This window comes from Camarhynchus parvulus, chromosome 23, assembly GCF_901933205.1.
Source record: "Camarhynchus parvulus chromosome 23, STF_HiC, whole genome shotgun sequence".
Taxonomy (NCBI): Eukaryota; Metazoa; Chordata; class Aves; order Passeriformes; family Thraupidae; genus Camarhynchus; species Camarhynchus parvulus.
Window position 1 is genome coordinate 1619990 of NC_044593.1, and position 17581 is coordinate 1637570.

At 52.4% G+C, this 17581-nt stretch overlaps 1 protein-coding gene across 1 annotated transcript; it reads left to right on the plus strand.

The window, feature by feature from the left end:
- The first annotated feature begins 699 nt into the window (after positions 1 to 699).
- Positions 700 to 16927, plus strand: FNDC5 (fibronectin type III domain containing 5). Its single transcript, XM_030964627.1, has 6 exons — positions 700 to 1035; positions 9996 to 10111; positions 10394 to 10592; positions 12029 to 12121; positions 14496 to 14629; positions 15231 to 16927. The coding sequence occupies exons 1-6, from the start codon at positions 957 to 959 to the stop codon at positions 15270 to 15272; spliced, it is 663 nt and encodes a 220-aa protein (XP_030820487.1). The 5' UTR covers positions 700 to 956; the 3' UTR covers positions 15273 to 16927.
- Positions 16928 to 17581: the final 654 nt, after the last annotated feature.

Consider the following 17581-nt stretch of genomic DNA (forward strand, 5'->3'; position numbering starts at 1 on the left):
TCTCCCTTGGGTGTCTGTCACTTGTCCAGGAAGGATTTTTGGGGACTCTTCAGCACGGCTGGGTGCCCCAGTCAGGGCTGTCCCTGGGTGCTGGAAGGTGCCACCCGTGCCCGGTGTCACCCACCCCATGTGCAGCCCCTCCCAGGGCCAGGACACCCCATTGCTGTTGGGGGGTCACAGCAGGGTCCCCCTCCAGTGTCGCAGCATTTGGCTGAGCTGGGACTTGAATTCTGTCCCCATCGCCAGCCAGCATCAATCAGAGGGCGCCGCTTAATTACCCTGGAGGCACAGCTAATTGCAGAGGCTCCTCGGATCCTCTTCCCTCGGAATTCAGCCCTGCTGCCCCGCAGGGCTGTGTGACACCCCGGGGTGACACGTCCCCGCAGGGCTGTGTGACACCCGGGGGTGACACGTCCCCACAGGGCTGTGTACACCCGGGGGTGACACGTCCCCGCAGGGCTGTGTGACACCCGGGGTGACATGTCCCCTCCGCTGTGCCCCAGGGCTGCTCCCGGCCGGGATGGCACCCCCGGTGTCCGAGCATCGCCGGAACCCCGGAGCGGGCGGTCCGGGGAAACTGAGGCAGGGAGCGGGGCCGCGCTGGGCGGGGGGCCCGAGGCGCCCCCGTCCCGCCGCCCCCGGGGCCGGGGGAGGGACGGAGCGGGGCTCCCCGGCGCTGCAGCGGGCGGAGCCGGGGCTCGGCGGGGCCGCCTCCCGGTCGAGCCCAGCCGTGCCGTGCCGTGCCGTGCCGAACCGAGCCAAGCCGAGGCGAGCCGGGCGGAGCGGAGCCGCGTCGCACCGGGAGGCACCGGGCGGCACCGGGCGGCATCGGCGGTACCGGCGGCCCCGGCGCTCTCCGCGGTGCTGAACGGCTCCGCCGCGCCCGCAGGACGCGCCGCCGGCGGGGCCCGGCCCGGCCCGGAGCGGCTCGGCCCGGCCCCGAGCGGCCGCGGGGGATGGAGCCCTTCCTCGGCTGCACCGGCGCCGCGCTCCTGCTCTGCTTCAGCTACGCCGGTCTGCGCCCGGTGGAGGCAGGTACGGGCGGCCGGGCCCGGGAGCGGCTCCGGGGCTCTGGGGAGCGGCTTCGGGGCCAGGAGAGACCCCCGGGGGGAGCGGCGGGAGCGGGCAGGGCTGCACACAGGGGCCGGAGTTTGGGGGGACTTTGCCGGGAATTGGGTGCGGGAGAGGCGGCGATTTGGGACAAGCAGCCCCCGGCACCGGGCTCGGGCAGAGCCGGGCGCTCGCAGCATCCCCGGGGAGGGAGGTGTGGAAACGGGGAGAGGGAGAGGAGCCCCTCGCCCTGCGCCGGGCAGGGGCAGGGGGAGGTTTGGGGCACCTGAGCAGCGGCCCCGGTTCGTGTCACGGGGCTGAACCGCAGTGGAGGGGGCAAAACCGGGTCTGCTCTGCCAATGTCCCTTCCCGGCTGTCCAGGGCCCAGGTGGGCTCTGCTGGGAGCTCTGTGAACGCTGGGGAAGCACCGTGGCCCCAGAGGAACCCCGGTGGCCCCAGAGGAACCCTGGTGGTCCCAGAGGAACCGCCTCTCCAGGGGCACTGCACATCCCAGCCACAAAAGCCAGGCCCCTCCGAGCTGAGCAGCTCACCTGGAGTGGGGATCTTTGCTGAAGGCAGTGGTCCCTTGAGCTGGAGCTAATTCTGGAGCTACCAGGATGGACCCAAGTGCACTCCTGCCTTCACTGGCCCCAGCAGCTCCTGTGTGGGTGTAAAGTGGGCAGCGCTGGGGGAGCTCCCCAGCCCAAAGCAGCTGAGGGCTGGCTGCTTTGCTGGCTGCAAGATGTTGGTGGAACAGCTGCTTTGATTTGCAGCCTGCTGATTGCCAGGATATCTTGCATGCCAGGAGGCTGGGGGTGATTATTAGGGATGCAGAGCTCCAGGGAGTGGAAATTCCTTCTCTCCAGCCATCCCTGGAAGTTGCTGGAGTTCCATTTGGGGTTACACACAGGGCTGCAGCAAGCCCTGGATGCCTTCAGCTCTGCCGCCCGTCCTTGGCCAGGCATTGACTCCTGAAGTTGCTGTTTCACAACTGCCAGACCCGGGGAGATTAATGAAACATCCCCAAAGGGAGGGAGGGATGAGGAAAACACCACGGAAAACACAGTGGAGGCATCTGCAGTTGTGACAGAACTCGGGGTTTCTGTAAACGAGGCCATTCCCTGCTCTTCCTCACCCTTGGATCACCTCACTTGGCACCCCAGAGTAACCAGGGAGTTGTGTCCCTGCCCAAAACCACCTCGTTCTCCTGTTAGTGCCACGTCCCCAGGAGCTCACAGTGAGCTGTGTCACTTTGGGGTGCTGCCATGCACCCCCACTGCCTCCTCCTCCTCCTGCTGTGTCACCCCTGCCAAGGGTCCTGACGGGCTCTCCCTGCACCCAGGTGAGGCAGAGGGTTTGTGCTGTCCCTGTTTTCCAGAGCAGGAGCAGAGGGATGAGGGCACTGAGTGATTTTCCCAAGGTCACACAGAGGTAGTGGCAGCGTCACCACCATGACAGCTCCGTGTCCCCAGCCCCCACAAGGCCACCAAGGCACACGAGCCCAGAGTCATTGGAAAAGCCCATGGGGAGGAAATCGTTCCCAGGCAGGGATGGAGGCTCCAGGGTCTGTCCCCCTTGGACCCAGAGCTTGTGTGAGCGGGTTTAAAATAATTCCTGTCACGAGAGATTAAAGCTGCCATTCCCAGGAGGGACTGGTGCAAATCCCCCCCCTGGCAATGCCAGGGCAAGGGCTGGTGAGTGGCACCAAGCACAGGCCCTGCTCTGAATTCAGAGATTTTGGCCAGGCAGAACCATTTTTTGCCAAGGTGATGCCAAGGTGAGTGAGGAGGGGAAGCAGGAGCAGGAGGATGAGGTGGCTGAGAAATGATCTTCACACCAATGCTCCTGGGCAGCCCCAAATCCCACCTGGGTGGGTGATGCCCTCCCAGCACTCCCACTGCTCCAGAAGGTCCCTGAGGAAACTCTCAGGATGGTTGGCAAGTCAGGAATAGGATTTAATTTTGTCCTCTCCTCATTAGACTGAGCTAATGAAGAGAGGGGAGCTGGGCTGGGCTCGGGGCACTGCTGAGGGCTCAAAGAGCAGTGGGGTGGTGATGGAAAACCCCAAAATAGGCCACAGCCCCTGTGACTTGCAAACAGCCTCACTGTGAGGTGCCAGCCCATAGAGCAGCTCAGGTCAGGTTTATTTTTGTCAGATGGAGAGCAGAGGTGACACAGCTCAGGTAAAACCTCCCCTGCCAGCACAGCTCTGGGCCAGCCCTCGGGACAAGCCCCAGTTTGAGGAGCCCCTTCACAGCTCCCCCACCTCACCCAAACCCCCCTGCCTGGATTCTGAAGCGTGTCCTCACCCCCTGAGCCACTTCAAACCAGCCTCACCCCCTCCCTGGGCAGCCCCCCAGCCGTGTGGGGGGAAGGAGAGCAAAGCAAAGGCACCAATCTGACTCCAGGTGCTGTCCGAGCTGGATGTGCTCCCTGGGCAGCTGGGATCACCCGTGGATCAGGGCGAGCAACAAGCTCAGCAGGCTCAGGAGAGCAGCAAAAGGTCTCCCAGCAGTTTGGAAACAACAAACCAGCCCATTGCAGCCCTCTCCCTCCATTCCAGAGGCCGGGGAGATTCCTGCCTGGCTGGGGATGGCGTAAGAGCTTTATTGATTCCTGCTCGGCGTGGGAGGGATTTAATTGGGATGGGGAGGTTTCTCACCCCGGTGTCAGGCTCTCAGCAGGGATGGTGCTGGGAGAGGCAGCCAAGGTTGAGCCATCCTCTTCCAAATGCTGTTTCCTGCTGGGAATCTTGTGGGAAAGGGAGATTCCTCCCAGAGATGTGTTGCAGTTATCAGCCACGCACTCCGTGGCAGTGCCACGCACGTGCTGCTCCTGGATCCGTCCTCACCCTTTGGATGTTCATTGCTAAACAAACTCTTGCTGGTTTTATGAAGTGCCCAAAGGCTGAATTAGGGCCTGGATCGAGTATAACTCAGTTAAAAGCAGGAAGGTGTTGAGCAATGAAGCTGCAAACCTTTATGTGTGCAGTAAAAAAAGTGGGATACAGGAGCAGAGCTGGGCCGGGAGCAGGCAGCAAAATCCTGGGAGAGGTCTGGTGTCAGCATCCAGCACTGTCCAGGAAATTCCCAGCCTTCCTCACCCCCTCTGACTGCTCAGATATTACAGGGATGTGGGATAAGAGGAGCTAGAAAAGCCTGTGGTAGCCAGTTCTCGGTGGATATTTAGATCCTGGATAAAAATGCCATCATGGGAATGACTCTGCTCTGAGCTGGCAGCATTTAAACCCAAATTGTGGCACTGGGGAGACCTGAGAGAATCCTGCCTGTCTCTGGGACTCTCCAGGGTAGAAATATTCCTTCCTTCAGCCCTAAGGAATTCCCAGTGGCTGGCTGGCCACAGTTTCTGTGCTCCCTGAAAAGGCTCCACATTCCTGGCAGCATTTCCAGCACGTTTGGGCAGCTGCTCCCTGGGGAATCAGCCACAGAGCCAAGGGGTGGGCAGGAGGGGGCTGGGGGCCTATTAATATCCCATTTTTATAGGGAACTGAATGGTCAGCAGGGAATAATTGCCTCTTTCCCAGCTCAAGAACCACCAGTTGGCCTCTCTGCTCTTTGAAATCTCTGGATCTTAGCAAACAGCTCTGCTTCCCGTGGGGCTGGGAGCAGGAATGATCCCTGCTCCCACACATTCCCCTGGGGCTCCCTTCATTAAAACCCTTGGGAATGCTGAGCAGTGTGCCAAGCCCTTCCTACACACCCCATAAAACCCACAAGCAATTACAGCCACGGATGGGATCCATGCTGGGAGAGCACCGAGAAAGCAGCAAAAGCAGCTCTGTGTGAATCCACACTTGGGGAAAGGGCAGAAAACATCACATGGATTGTAGGGATGCTCCTTTCAGGTCATGTCCTTTCATCTCCTGCACCTCCAGGGAAGGTTGTGGTGCAGAAATCAAGAGATGCTGGGAATTGAGGCTGGGATTCACTGCTTGCTGCAGGAAGGGGCAGCTGGAAAGCAGGGAATGAGCAGCTCCAGAGCCTCAGCTCACCAGACCATGGCCCTGGGGCTCTGAGGCAGCTCAAGCCCTTCCCAGCAGGGAAGGAGCTGCTTGGGAGAGGAGCTGAGTGAAGTGGAAAATGCTGGGAATACAGCACAGCCTCGGGAAGGATGCAATTCCAAGCACCTCCACGGGAGAGGCGAATTCAGGGGGGTTTGGGGACCCCTTGGGTGAAGAGATAAATCCAGAAATACACTTTAATTCCAGACCTGTGGAATTCTGGACTCGGCTGGCCTGAGGTGACCCCAAGGGTGTGACATTCCCACAGGTTCCTCCTTTGCTGCTGTGGCCTGGGTACCTCCCTGATCCTACCAGACACCCCAAGGTTTGGACACCCCAAAATTCAGCATCCTCCCCATTCCCAGGTGACAGCAGCAGTGGGATGGAACAAAACTTTTCCCTGCTCTTTTTCCCACCCCTCCCATCCATGCCAGAGCTCCCACGGGGAATCCAACTCACAGGGAAGCAGGAGGGCTCCTCTTCCTCGTGCCACTTGTGCCCACAAGGAGCTGTAAAGCGTGTGTGGGGTTCCTCTCTCTCCAATTAAAGTCCAACAATAACGAGGAAAACATTTAATGGAAGGCTGGGAGGGGTTCTGAGCACGGGGAAGGGATGAAGGATCATCTCCAGGGCTCAGGATTTCTTGGTGCACAGCGGAGGCTCCGACCTGCTCCTGCCAAAGGGGCCCCAGGTGCGGCAGAATCGGGAAGGGCTGGGACACACGGGCCTGGGGCATGGGAGATTCCTGACTCTGTGGGAAGGAAACCAGATGGGATTTTAGAAATCCTCTGTTTTGAAGCTGCTATTCACGTTTAAAAGTCCAGATTTCAGCTGAAGTCATCAGGGTTTCCCTTAATGAGGGGTGGGGCGATTTTCTGCTGACATGAAAATGAGAGTATTTTTTTCCATCTAAATTTGGGTAAATATCCTCTGCCAGTTTGGAGGGTGGGATTTGCTCCAGCATCCTGCACTGGAATGAAGTTAAAGTGCTAAACCAGGAATCTTGCACCATTCCCTAATGGAGCAGACAAGGAATGTGCTGCCCTCAGCAGCTCTGGAATAAACAGGCACAAAAATAAAAACCTTGATCCACAACCCATTCCCTGCTATCCCTGCAGCATTCCCACCCTCTGTGCCCACTCCCAGAACACCAGCAGCTTTCCTGGCTGCCACAAGCACAGAAGCAAAGTTTCCAGGAGTTGCACATGGCTCTAGAAGGAAACAAAAATTTGGATTTGGCACCTCGAGGCCCTGCTCAAGCTGCTGACCCCCTGCAGCCAGCTGGGAAATTACAGGAATTACACCTTGTCCACCTGATCTCAGCCAGGCTGGCACTGACAAAGAGCTGCAACAGGGCCAGGGAGCCAAAAGTCCTGTGGAATATCTTGGAACAGTGTTTTAGGTCTTAGGAAGTCGTGATCTCATCGTTTCATCTCTTGGGAACAGGGAGAAAAGCAACCTCACGGATGAAAATTTTGGTTCCAAATTATCCCCGCAGCTCTGGGAGCAGGAAATTCATTTCCCTGGGTTTGTATTTCTGTCAAGCACAGTTTAATTCTCTTTTTAGCGTTTTTATGCTGGTTTGACACCACTGATTTGGGTGTAGCAGTGCAAGGGAAGGCACATTGGGATCTGCTGTCCTGGATTCCTGGATTTTAGAGCTGCTGACTTCACTACCCCATCCCTCGCTCAGGTATTCCTACAAAGAAAGGTTCTAGAATGTTCCTGACCACCCACTCCAGGGGATTTCTCCCTCACCTCCATCCAGATTCCAGTTTTGGAAGCTTCAAGCTCTGGTTTTCAGCTTTGCCGAGCGCTCCCCTCCTGCCTCACAGCTCTCCACCCTCTCCCACCACTTCCCAGGAGAGTTTTTTGCTCTCCTCCAGCTCTTCAAGGTCCTCCCAACTCCCCCACATCTTATGCCATCAGGAAACTCGGACACTTTTTATGCTGTGCCTCCCTCAAGGTCACAAATTTCAAAGGGGGCCTGAACACTCCGAGTGCTGTTCCCTTTTCCTGGCTTTTTTCCCCGTGATCTCTGCTCTCTGTTCCTGTGGGGTTAATTCATCTCTTTTCAAAGCCCTCCTCCAACTGAAGCTGGCTAAATCAGTGGTAGCTCCTAAAAAAAAAAAATCAAAATTTAGCTCCTAAAAATACTCAGAGAAGACAACCAGGGCGGGATTGAGCTCTGCAGCCGGGGAAGGGCCGAGTGCTTGGCTGCAGCTGGAGAATGTTTTGTCTCCCATCCCTCAACTCCGTCATGTCCTCCGTATGTTCCAGCAAATTCATCAGGCATGACTCACAGACCTTCCCCGTGCACATTCCTGTCTGCTGACCGCCCCTTCCTAAAATTAGACTCGACTTTTGTTGCTTCAGTCACGGGGGAAGGTGAAGAGCTGCAGACCCACGTCCCTTCCTCGTGTCACAGCCGGCTTTGGAAGGGACTTTTATTCCAGGATGGGGAGGATGATTTGTCTCCTTCCTCAGTCATTGGCACTGCTGCTGCAGGGAGGGTGAGGATGGTGAGGGATCCCATCCTCCAAGAGGATGGCTGGGGAATTCTGCTTCATTCCACGAGGGCAAAGATGAGAATGCTTTGGGTCAACACCGACTCCATCGTTAGTCCAGAAAGGAATGACATCCCTCTGTGGAATCACAGACTTGCTGCTCCTCCTAAAATCCCAAATTTGTTTGAATTCAGCCATTCAGTGACTTTTTTCTTACTGAGAATCAGTCCTAAATTTGTGTGAATTCAGCCATCCAGTGACTTTCTTTCTTACTGAGAATCAGTCCTAAATTTGTGTGAATTCAGCCATTCGGTGACTTTTTTTACCGAGAATCAGTCCTAAATTTGTGTGAATTCAGCCATTCAGTGACTTTTTTCCTTACTGAGAATCAGTCCTAAATTTGTGTGAATTCAGCCATTCAGTGACTCTTTTTCTCCCCCCCTTCACTCTCTGGAACACATCTGAAAGGTGCAAAACTTATTATTCAGCACAAACAGAATGAGACAATTTGGGATAAAAGCATCATATAGTCAAGCCAGGACATTTACCAAGAATCAGTCCTAAATTTGTGTGAATTCAGCCATTCAGTGCCTTCTTTTCTTACTCGGAATCAGCCCTAAATTTGTGTGAATTCAGCCATTCGGTGACTTTCTTTCTTACTGAGAATCAGTCCTAAATTTGTGTGAATTCAGCCATTCAGTGACTTTTTTCTTACCCAGAATCAGTCCTAAATTTGTGTGAATTCAGCCATTCGGTGACTTTTTTTCTTACCCAGAATCAGTCCTAAATTTGTGTGAATTCAGCCATTCAGTGCCTTCTTTTCTTACTCGGAATCAGCCCTAAATTTGTGTGAATTCAGCCATTCAGTGACTTTTTTCTTACCCAGAATCAGTCCTAAATTTGTGTGAATTCAGCCATTCAATGACTTTTTTTCTTACTGAGAATCAGTCCTAAATTTGTGTGAATTCAGCCATTCCGTGCCTTTTTTCCTTACTCAGAATCAGTCTGGCTCGAATGGCTTCTCCAGACATTTTATTCCTAAGGCTCTACCTTGCTGGCTGTGAAAGGAACGAGGGATCGCTGTGCCAAGTGACCTTCAGCTGGGGAATTCTGTGCTCCTCTGTTCCCAAGGGGAACATTCACCAGGAGCGATGTCAGACACTGACACTACAGCTTGAATATTTTCAGCTCCACCCAGGCGGCTGGGAATGGCCATAAATCCAACAAGTGTCACTGGAGATGGGCACAAGTGCACCCCTCTTGTACTGGTGACCTGTGCCAGCCACAAAGGGGTGGTTGTAATGAAATAAAAGCATTAATTTCTCATAAAAGTTGGAATAAAACGATTCTTCCTCACCCTACTGACCTCCTGGGGCTACTCAGAGCGTTCACTGCTTTGGGTTGAGAGCAAAGCTGAAGATTGTGAATTAAATTTCACCAGAGGAGCAGGAACAGAGTTCAGCTGGAAAAGCTGTGCCAAGCCTAGGAGGCAAAACCTTCCCTTGAGGTGCCAGGAAGGGCTTTGGACTGGGCAGCTCCACTGGGAAGAGGCTCCTGGGGAGGTTGTGCAGAGCCCAGCTCTCCTTGGCAAGGCTGGGAGGATCCTGCTGGAAATTCAGCTGTGCTCTGGAACTGGGAATAAACACAGAGCCTCAGGCTCGTGCTCTCCTGGCCTGCCCTTTCCACATTACAATATCCACCAGGTCCTGGCAGCTCCAAGTGGATGCTCGCTGGATGTGCTCTGACATCACCCACAAAACATTGTAAGGAACATTTTCTGCCAGGGAAAAACAAAAGAAACTCGCACAGTTATTCCACTCCCGTTTTTCAAACCTCCAGAACGCTCTCAAAGCATTCAGAGTGCACACGTCCATGGCAGAGCTGGAATTTCCTCCCAGCTGTCACTGTCAGGCTGTGACAGGGAAAAATGTGGCTGGGGAGGATGGCGTGAATGAGCTGCTCAGGGCTTGGCTGTGGTGGTGAGGAAATTCTTCCCAAGGGTCGGGTATTTCACACATGGAGTCATGGAATGGTTTGGGTTGGAAGGGACAGAGGATCAGCCAGTCCCACCCCTGCCATGGGTGCTGCCCCAGGTTGCTCCAACCTGGCCTTGGACACTTCCAGGGATCCAGGGACAGCCACAGCTTCTCTGGGTAACCTCCACCACCCTCTCAGGGAAGGATTTCTTCCCTACATTTAACTTAAATTTCCCCTCTATCAGTTGGAACCCGTGTTGAATGTAACTCTTATTCCCAGCTGACATCTCCCAGCTCCACCCTGGCAATTGAGACCTGGAGTGCTTGCAATTTCCAGGTCACAAATCCAAAACAGATCCTGAGGAAGGTCCTTTCCCACTCCTTTCCTTGCCCTTGCTGTGTGTCCTGTCCCTGTAAAGGCTCTGCTCTCCCTCCTTGCAGACAGCCCTTCGGCTCCAGTAAATGTCACAGTCAAACATCTGAAAGCCAACTCGGCCGTGGTCACTTGGGATGTCCTGGAAGACGAAGTTGTCATTGGATTTGCAATTTCCCAACAGGTACCGTGCCTAGAATTACCCACTTCAGCCTTGTCCATCTCCCCCCAGGTGCCCTTGGTTCCTAAATCCTCTTGCTGGAGTTTAAGCCCATTCCTTGTGCTCCTGTCCCTTGTGGTCCTGGAGGGGATTTGGCTCCCCCATCCCCTGCAGAGAGGGGAAGGATCCTGATGGTTCCTCCACATCCACGTGGCGGGCAGGGCAGGAATCAGTGGCCTTAGGTGACAACAAATGCACGTGGAGGAGCCTCTCCACCACTCTGTGCTCTCCTCTCTCGGCTTCCAGAAGAAGGACGTGCGGATGCTGCGCTTCATCCAGGAGGTGAACACCACCACCCGCTCCTGTGCCCTCTGGGACCTAGAGGAGGACACTGAGTACATTGTGCATGTCCAGGCCATCAGCATCCAAGGCCAGAGCCCTGCCAGTGAGCCAGTCCTCTTCAAGACCCCCAGGGAAGCTGAGAAACTAGCCTCTAAAAATAAAGGCAAGTGTGGGTGAGTTCCTACGTGGCCCCTGGGACGCAGGGCTCTGCAGAAAGGAACCAGGATCCTGTGTGCTGAGAGGAGCTGGGAGAATAAATAGGTGATAAAGAGATAAACTCTGTGAGATAAACACTCGGGGGGCTGAGTGTCCTCTCAGGATGTGCTGAGGGGGCACAAGGAGCCAGGGAGGTGCTGCTGGAGGTGGCTGCTCCTTCTCCCATCTCAGATGAGATTTAACAAAGTGAGGAGGAGGAGGAGGTTTGCAGCTCTGTGTCCTGCTCCCTACAAGTGGAGAATGCCAGGGGGAATTCCTGGCCAGCCTGTGAACTCCTGTGGAATCCCACTATGCTCACAGGGCACTTGTGGGTTCACAGCACCTCCTGGGCTTGGTTTTCAGGGAAAAAAATAAAAATACCCAGAGGCTCCCACTTTTCTTAAATTTTCACTATTTCTGCCAAATCACAGAGGGCTGAGCTTGGAAGGGACCTCACCCAGGCAGGGTCAAGCAGAGCAGGTTGTCCAGGGTCACATCCAGCTGGGTTTTCAATATCTCCAGGGAGAAAATCAGGCATTTCCTCACTGGCAACTCCTTCACTTGTTCCTCTTTAGCCAAACCAGGCTGTTGAGGGTTTTCTGTCAGCAAGAATCCTGCTCCAAGGAGGGCCTGGCAGTGCAGGGCTGTGGGGACACCCAGGTCCCCCCTGCCTGCTGAGGGCCCAGCCTGTTCCAGGGCTTTTGGCCGTGCTTCTGAGGATGTGAGTCCTTGACTCTCTTCATTAAACTGATTTGGAGGCTGTAAATTCCTGAACTGCTGTTTATCTGGAAGCACTAAGAGGAGCACTGCTCCTTTCCTGGGGGCCTGAACTGTAATCTCCTTAATGCTTTGAAGCCAAGGAGGCGAATTACGCCCTGCAAAAAGGCTCTGCTCCTTTCTGAATCCCAGAGCTCTGCTGGAAAATATCCTGCCAGGCTCTCCACACTCCTGAGCTGGAGCTGCTGGAGCATGCCAGGCTTTGTGACAGGTGCAGATGGCACTAACAGGCACAGGGACAGCAGAGAGAGCAGCCATGGGGACAGAAAACACTGCCCTGTCCCACTGCTCCTTCCTGGCCCTGTCCCCTCAGGGTGCCACAGGACAAATCCTGGAATCCCAGCCTGGTTTGGGTTGGAAGGGACATAAAACTCATCCTGTGCCACGCCCTGCCATGGGCAGGGACATTTCCACTATCCCAAGGTGCTCCAAGCTGGCCTTGGACACTTCCAGGGATGGAGCAGCCACAGCTTCTCTGGGAAATCCATTCCAGCCCCTCTCACAGGGGAGAATTCCTTCCTAAATCCCAATGCAAGGAGTGTCAGGACTGCCTGGGGTCAGGAGCTCTCCTAAGCCAGGCTCTGAGCCGGGCTTTGTGTCTCACAGTGTCTCTTTGCCCTCGTGCAGATGAGGTGACGATGAAGGAGATGGCGAAGAAAAACCAACAGCTGCGAGCCGGGGAAGTTCTCATCATTGTTGTGGTGTTGTTCATGTGGGCAGGTCAGTCCCAGCTCCCTGTCAAATTCAATATCCACAGGATATCCTCAGGAATGTCTGGCTGCACCTGGAACCATGGAAGAAACCCTTCCTCCCACAAAAATCAGAGTTCTCAGCTGTAAGGGCACATCAAGTTGGGTTTTGCAGCTCGAGTTGGGTCCACCAGGAAGCAGAAAATGGATTTGATGGAAGCAATTCCCTATGGATAATCCTGTAATCTCATTTTTTTCCAGACTGCCTTGATTATGATGCCCTCAGCCACAGAATCATGGAATGGTTTGGGTTGGAAGGGACATAAAGATGATTTTGTTCCACCCAACCTTCCACCAGAGCAGGTTGCTCCAAGTTCTGTCCTGGAACATTTCCAGGGATCCAAATTCCAACAGAATATGCCTTGAGTCCTTCAGATATTACAGGTTCCAGTAATTTTCTGGATATTATAAGACTCCAATGCTCAGGCAAAATAGAGATTTAAATTCTTACTCTCCACACTCACTATTTATATTTATATTTATATTTATATTTATATTTATATTTATATTTATATTTATATTTATATTTATATTTATATTTATATTTATATTTATATTTATATTTATATTTATATTTATATTTATATTTATATTTATTTGTGTTTATGCTTTTGTATTTATATTTCTATTTGGTTAGCTTATATTTATATCTAAATTTTCCACAGAAATTTCCCCATCACAGAAAGGGATGCAGGAGTCCAGGTGACACTGAATCAGACCCATGTATAATAATTTTGTTCCCCCTCAATTTGCATCACTAGAAACTGGACAGCAATTATTCCTAAAGCAAACAATCACAAGAAAATGGAAACTAATTTAGAAGAATTCCAGAACCTCTAGGCCATTGTGTTTTCATAATTTATGCCATGTTTTAGTTGTGCACATCCCAATTTCAATGCCCTGCCAGGGAAAATAATCATGAATAATTACATGGGGTGACTGAACAACTGATTCATCTCCCGCTGTAGAATAATCTGAGACTCGGATCAGCTGGGAACAAAGAATTTGCTAATCCCACAATTTCCCTTCCAGACAAATTACTTACATTTCAAAAGCAAAAGGGGTGTGGGGACAATCTCTCTACATCAAATGGGTTCTTTAAAAAGTCTCAATACACAAAAACCTCCTTCCAGCTTTTCACCTGTCCAGTATGGCAATATTTGGGAAAATCCAAATGGAACCAGTCCGTGCCCAGGGCTTTGGACTGAGCCAAGCCCCAGCTCTCGTGTTTCTGGAATTTTTCATGGCATTTTCCTTCTTTGTGTGTCAGTTTTACCCAGGGAAATCACACAAGGAGTGGCTGTGGCAGATGTTAACGCCTTTTCTCCTGGAATCAGCCACTTACCCACGTTCCCAAAGAATGAATTTGGGCCACTGTGTTTATCAGTAAAGCCTGGGGGCAACTGCCACACTGGTTTTATAGAGCAGGATGCTGGAAGATTTAAATATATTTGGCTATTAAGGAAGATGTTTTTCAAGGAGGGAAAAGCAGCATCTGCCTGGATCCACTTCACCTACGTGTCTGGAATGTGCAGGCAGAGAGGTTATTTGGTGGAAACATCACATAAAAGCTTCTCAGACAGACATTTGCAGTCATCTTCCGTGCCGCGGCTGCCCCTGCTTCCCTCTCCACGTGCCTGGGGCTGTGGGGGAAGGAAATTTCCACTCGCAGCTTGTGCTGGTGCCCATTTGCAGGTGCTGGAAGGTTCAGAACCTCTCCTCTGCCAGCTCCAGCTCCGGAGGACAGGGAGCAGAGGATGGAGCAGAGGACAAGGAGGAGAGGACAAGGAATAGAGGACAGGGAGGAGAGGACAGGGAGGAGAGGACAGGGAGGAGAGGATGGAGCAGAGGACAAGGAGGAGAGGACAAGGAGAAGAGGACAAGGAACAGAGGACAGGGAGGAGAGGACAGGAAACAGGACAGAGAACAGAGGACAGGGAGCAGAGGACAAGGAATAGAGGACAGGGAGCAGAGGACGGGAAACAGGACAAGGAATAAAGGACAGGGAGCAGACGACAAGGAGCAGAGGACAAGGAATAGAGGACACATTTTCACCAGGCAGAAATTCCAGGAGCTCAAGTGCTCGCTGAACCACAGGGTTGGTGTTGGTCGAGGTCCAAATGCAGAGCTTAAAACACTTCATAACAGAGAGGCTGGAATCTAATTAATCTTCTGTCGTCCTGTCTAACTAGTTTAGCGTGGAATTAAGGGAAGGGAAAAGCCAGAGGGCAGCCTGGCCGTGGTCTGGGAGGAACCGGGAATGCTGCCGAGGCTGGCCAGAGGGATCTGTGATCTCTGCGGGCTGCTGAGCTGCTGGGTGTGATGGTGATGCTCTCTCCCGGCAGGGGTGATCGCCCTGTTCTGCAGACAGTACGATATCATCAAAGACAACGAGCCCAACAACAGCAAGGAGAAAGCCAAGAGCGCCTCGGAGAACAGCACACCCGAGCACCAGGGCGGGGGCCTCCTGCGGAGCAAGGTGAGTGCTCGATTTGTGCTAAATCAGCCCAAAAAAAGCTCTGCTCAAAATCCTCCCCCCGAAGGGAACACCCTCCACACCCACGGCTCTGCTGATTGGGATGGCAGCGCTTCGCTCCCACCTCCAGCATCCTGCGTGGCCGCCAGAAATCAGATTTCAAGCCACGTTTCTGGATGATCTGAGCATCTCTGGAGATAAAAAATGAGTTCCTCGGGTCCTCCCACAGCAGCACGTGGCAAAGAGGACACTGCTTCTGTAATTAACTGGAGAGTTAATCAGCAGGAGCAAGGATGGTAACGCACGCGATGTCGAAGTGTAAATAGGTCAAGCCTTTAATTTATCCCAACTTATTTCAATTAATGTAACTTCCTCGTGTTTCTGTTCACATACCCACCACATTTATTCCATATTTTAAATAGTTCACTGATTTATGATGGTTCAGAAGCAGTGACAAGCCTAAAACCTCAACTCTGACCCTTTTTCATCACCATGAAGGTGTGGGAAGGAGAATTTTCACAAAACACAACCTGCAGACTGCACTGAGCTCTGATGTGATTTCTCCCTTCTACACATCCGTTTTTTCCTTTGTTTCCTCTCCTAGTTTCCAAAAAACAAGCCCTCAGTGAATATCATTGAAGCATGACAGCCTGACACCTGAGAGATGGACTCCATGCCTCACTCTCACTCTGCCTCTGAGCCGTGATGACTGGGGAGGTGAAACATTGTCGGAGCGATTTGCAAAACAAGACCTCGTGATTGTCACTCGCTGGCATCCACCTCCTCATCCGTGTTTCTGCAAAACATCTGGCCAGGAAGGGAAATCCTGCAAAAAAAAACCAAAAAAACAAAACCAAACCCTGACATCCAAACAAAAAAGATGGAGAAGAATCAGTGATGCTGGAGTGATCTGTGAATCAGATTGGAGCAACATCTCCCACGCTCATACTCCATCTTCTGGGACAGTCTTCCTGGTTTTTGGGAATGCACAAGGTTCTGTTGTGTCTTTCTCACTGTCACTCCATCCCTGGCAGTACTCCCAGGCATCAGGCACATCCCTCTCTGAGCAGGAATGGAGGGAAGCTCATGGCAAACACCACCGAGAAGCCAAATTTTGGCTGCAGCGCGCCCGGGCCTCGCTTCGTTCATCGATGTGTGTCGTGTACCACGTCCTGCAGGTGGGTTTTTCAAACAAAAAAGGCATCCCCCAGTTTCCATTTCCACCAGGAGAACTTCCCTGGCTGTTCTCCAGCTGGGCTGCAGCACATTCTCCACCGCTGCTGTCTCTCCTCTCTCACACTGGTGCTCTTCACCTCAGAAAAATCGGGGAACGCTGAGGCACAGACCAACATGAGGGGACACCAGAAGCTGTTCTTTAGCTTCCAGGATAATTTCAACCATTTTCTTCGTGGTATTTTCAGCTGGGCCTGAGTCCACCACCAATGGGATAAAAGGTCCATAAAAATGTAGCCAGTCAGCAAAAAAAAAAAAAAAAGAAAATACAGAAAAAGACAAAATACCTGATGATACCGGTTGCTATGCAAGGTCTCCAGGGGCAGGAGCTGTTTATTGTGGAAGGCTCTGGCCTGAGGGGCCTTTTTTTGAGGGCTTAAGTTCTTAAAATACTTCTTTTAGTAAAGTTTGTGTGTGGGAAGGGCTGGTTCTCCTTACACATCCTACCTGTGCTGTTCTCCTGAGGTTGGAATGGCAGGAGCCTGCTGGAGACAGCCCTTCCCAAAAAGGGATGAGGATGGAGGGGAAAGGGCTGAGCTTCTCCTCTCTCTTAGCCAGTGCTGGATGTTTGTAAGCTGACAGGATCCCTGGGGATTGCTGGTGCTCTGGAAAGCTGGGAGATGCAGGACCATGACATGAAAAAGATTTATTCTTTGTAGTGTGCCATGGGGTATCTGTGTTTATTTAACTCCTCCACAAGACCACTCCACACGCACTTAGGGGATGAGGTAGGATCCGAATTGTTCCATCAAATGCCAACAGAGGTTGGCCTGAGGAAGCTTTGGAGGAGCCTGGGTTGGGAGTTCCTGAGCAGGAAGAGCCTGGCAGTGAGGAGCTGCCATCTCTCCTCTTCCCCTGTCACCAGCTTTTCCCAAAGAGCTGGGTTGGGGAAAAGGCACTGGGAAGTTCTCCTGAAGATGTTCCTGCTTCCAGGCAGGCCAACCCCAAAGGTGGCTCCAGGATCCTTTGCCTGAACATACTCTTCCATCACCAAGAAGGAGAGGTCACCACCTCTGATACAGACAGAGCAATAAACATTTTATAATGTACAATAAAAGATTAAAGGCATCTCTTGTGTCCTTGTAATGCCTGAATTTCATTATTTTATATTCACTTGTTTTGAGCAGCACGCACACCCTGAAACTTTGTATTTCCCAGACCTAAAACTTTAACAGATCTACAAAATTAAATATTTTCTCAGTGTCTGGGTGGAGAAAACCAGGGAGGGTTCTGGCTGCAGGACTAAAAAAAACTTGCACCATAAATAGCACCCCAGCCCTACCTAACAAAATTCTTCAGCCACGTCTGTTATCTCCCAAGGAAGAAATAGCATTTGGAATGCACAGCCCTACAAAGGGAGATTTAGGACAGATGGTACAGCATGTGCAAAATGATAAGGGAGATGCTCTCTCCTAATCCTGGGGCAGAGAGCTGCTCCAGAGGAAATCCAGCCTGGTAATTTGGCAGCTTTGGGGGTTGTGTGGCTGTTTTAAAGCCACTTGTCCCTGGGAATTCAGACCATATCCCTTTTTTTTTCCACAGTTGTTGTTCCCTAGGGACAGGTTTAAGTTATTTCTTTCCTGACAGAGATGTGATCACTCATTTGGTAGAGCAGAATTAAATTTAAAGTGTCAGTGAGGGGCAGAGTTCAATATTCACATGTGGCAGGAGGTGCCAGGGTTATTTTGATAACCTGCACTTGATAACCCATAAGTTCAGGCT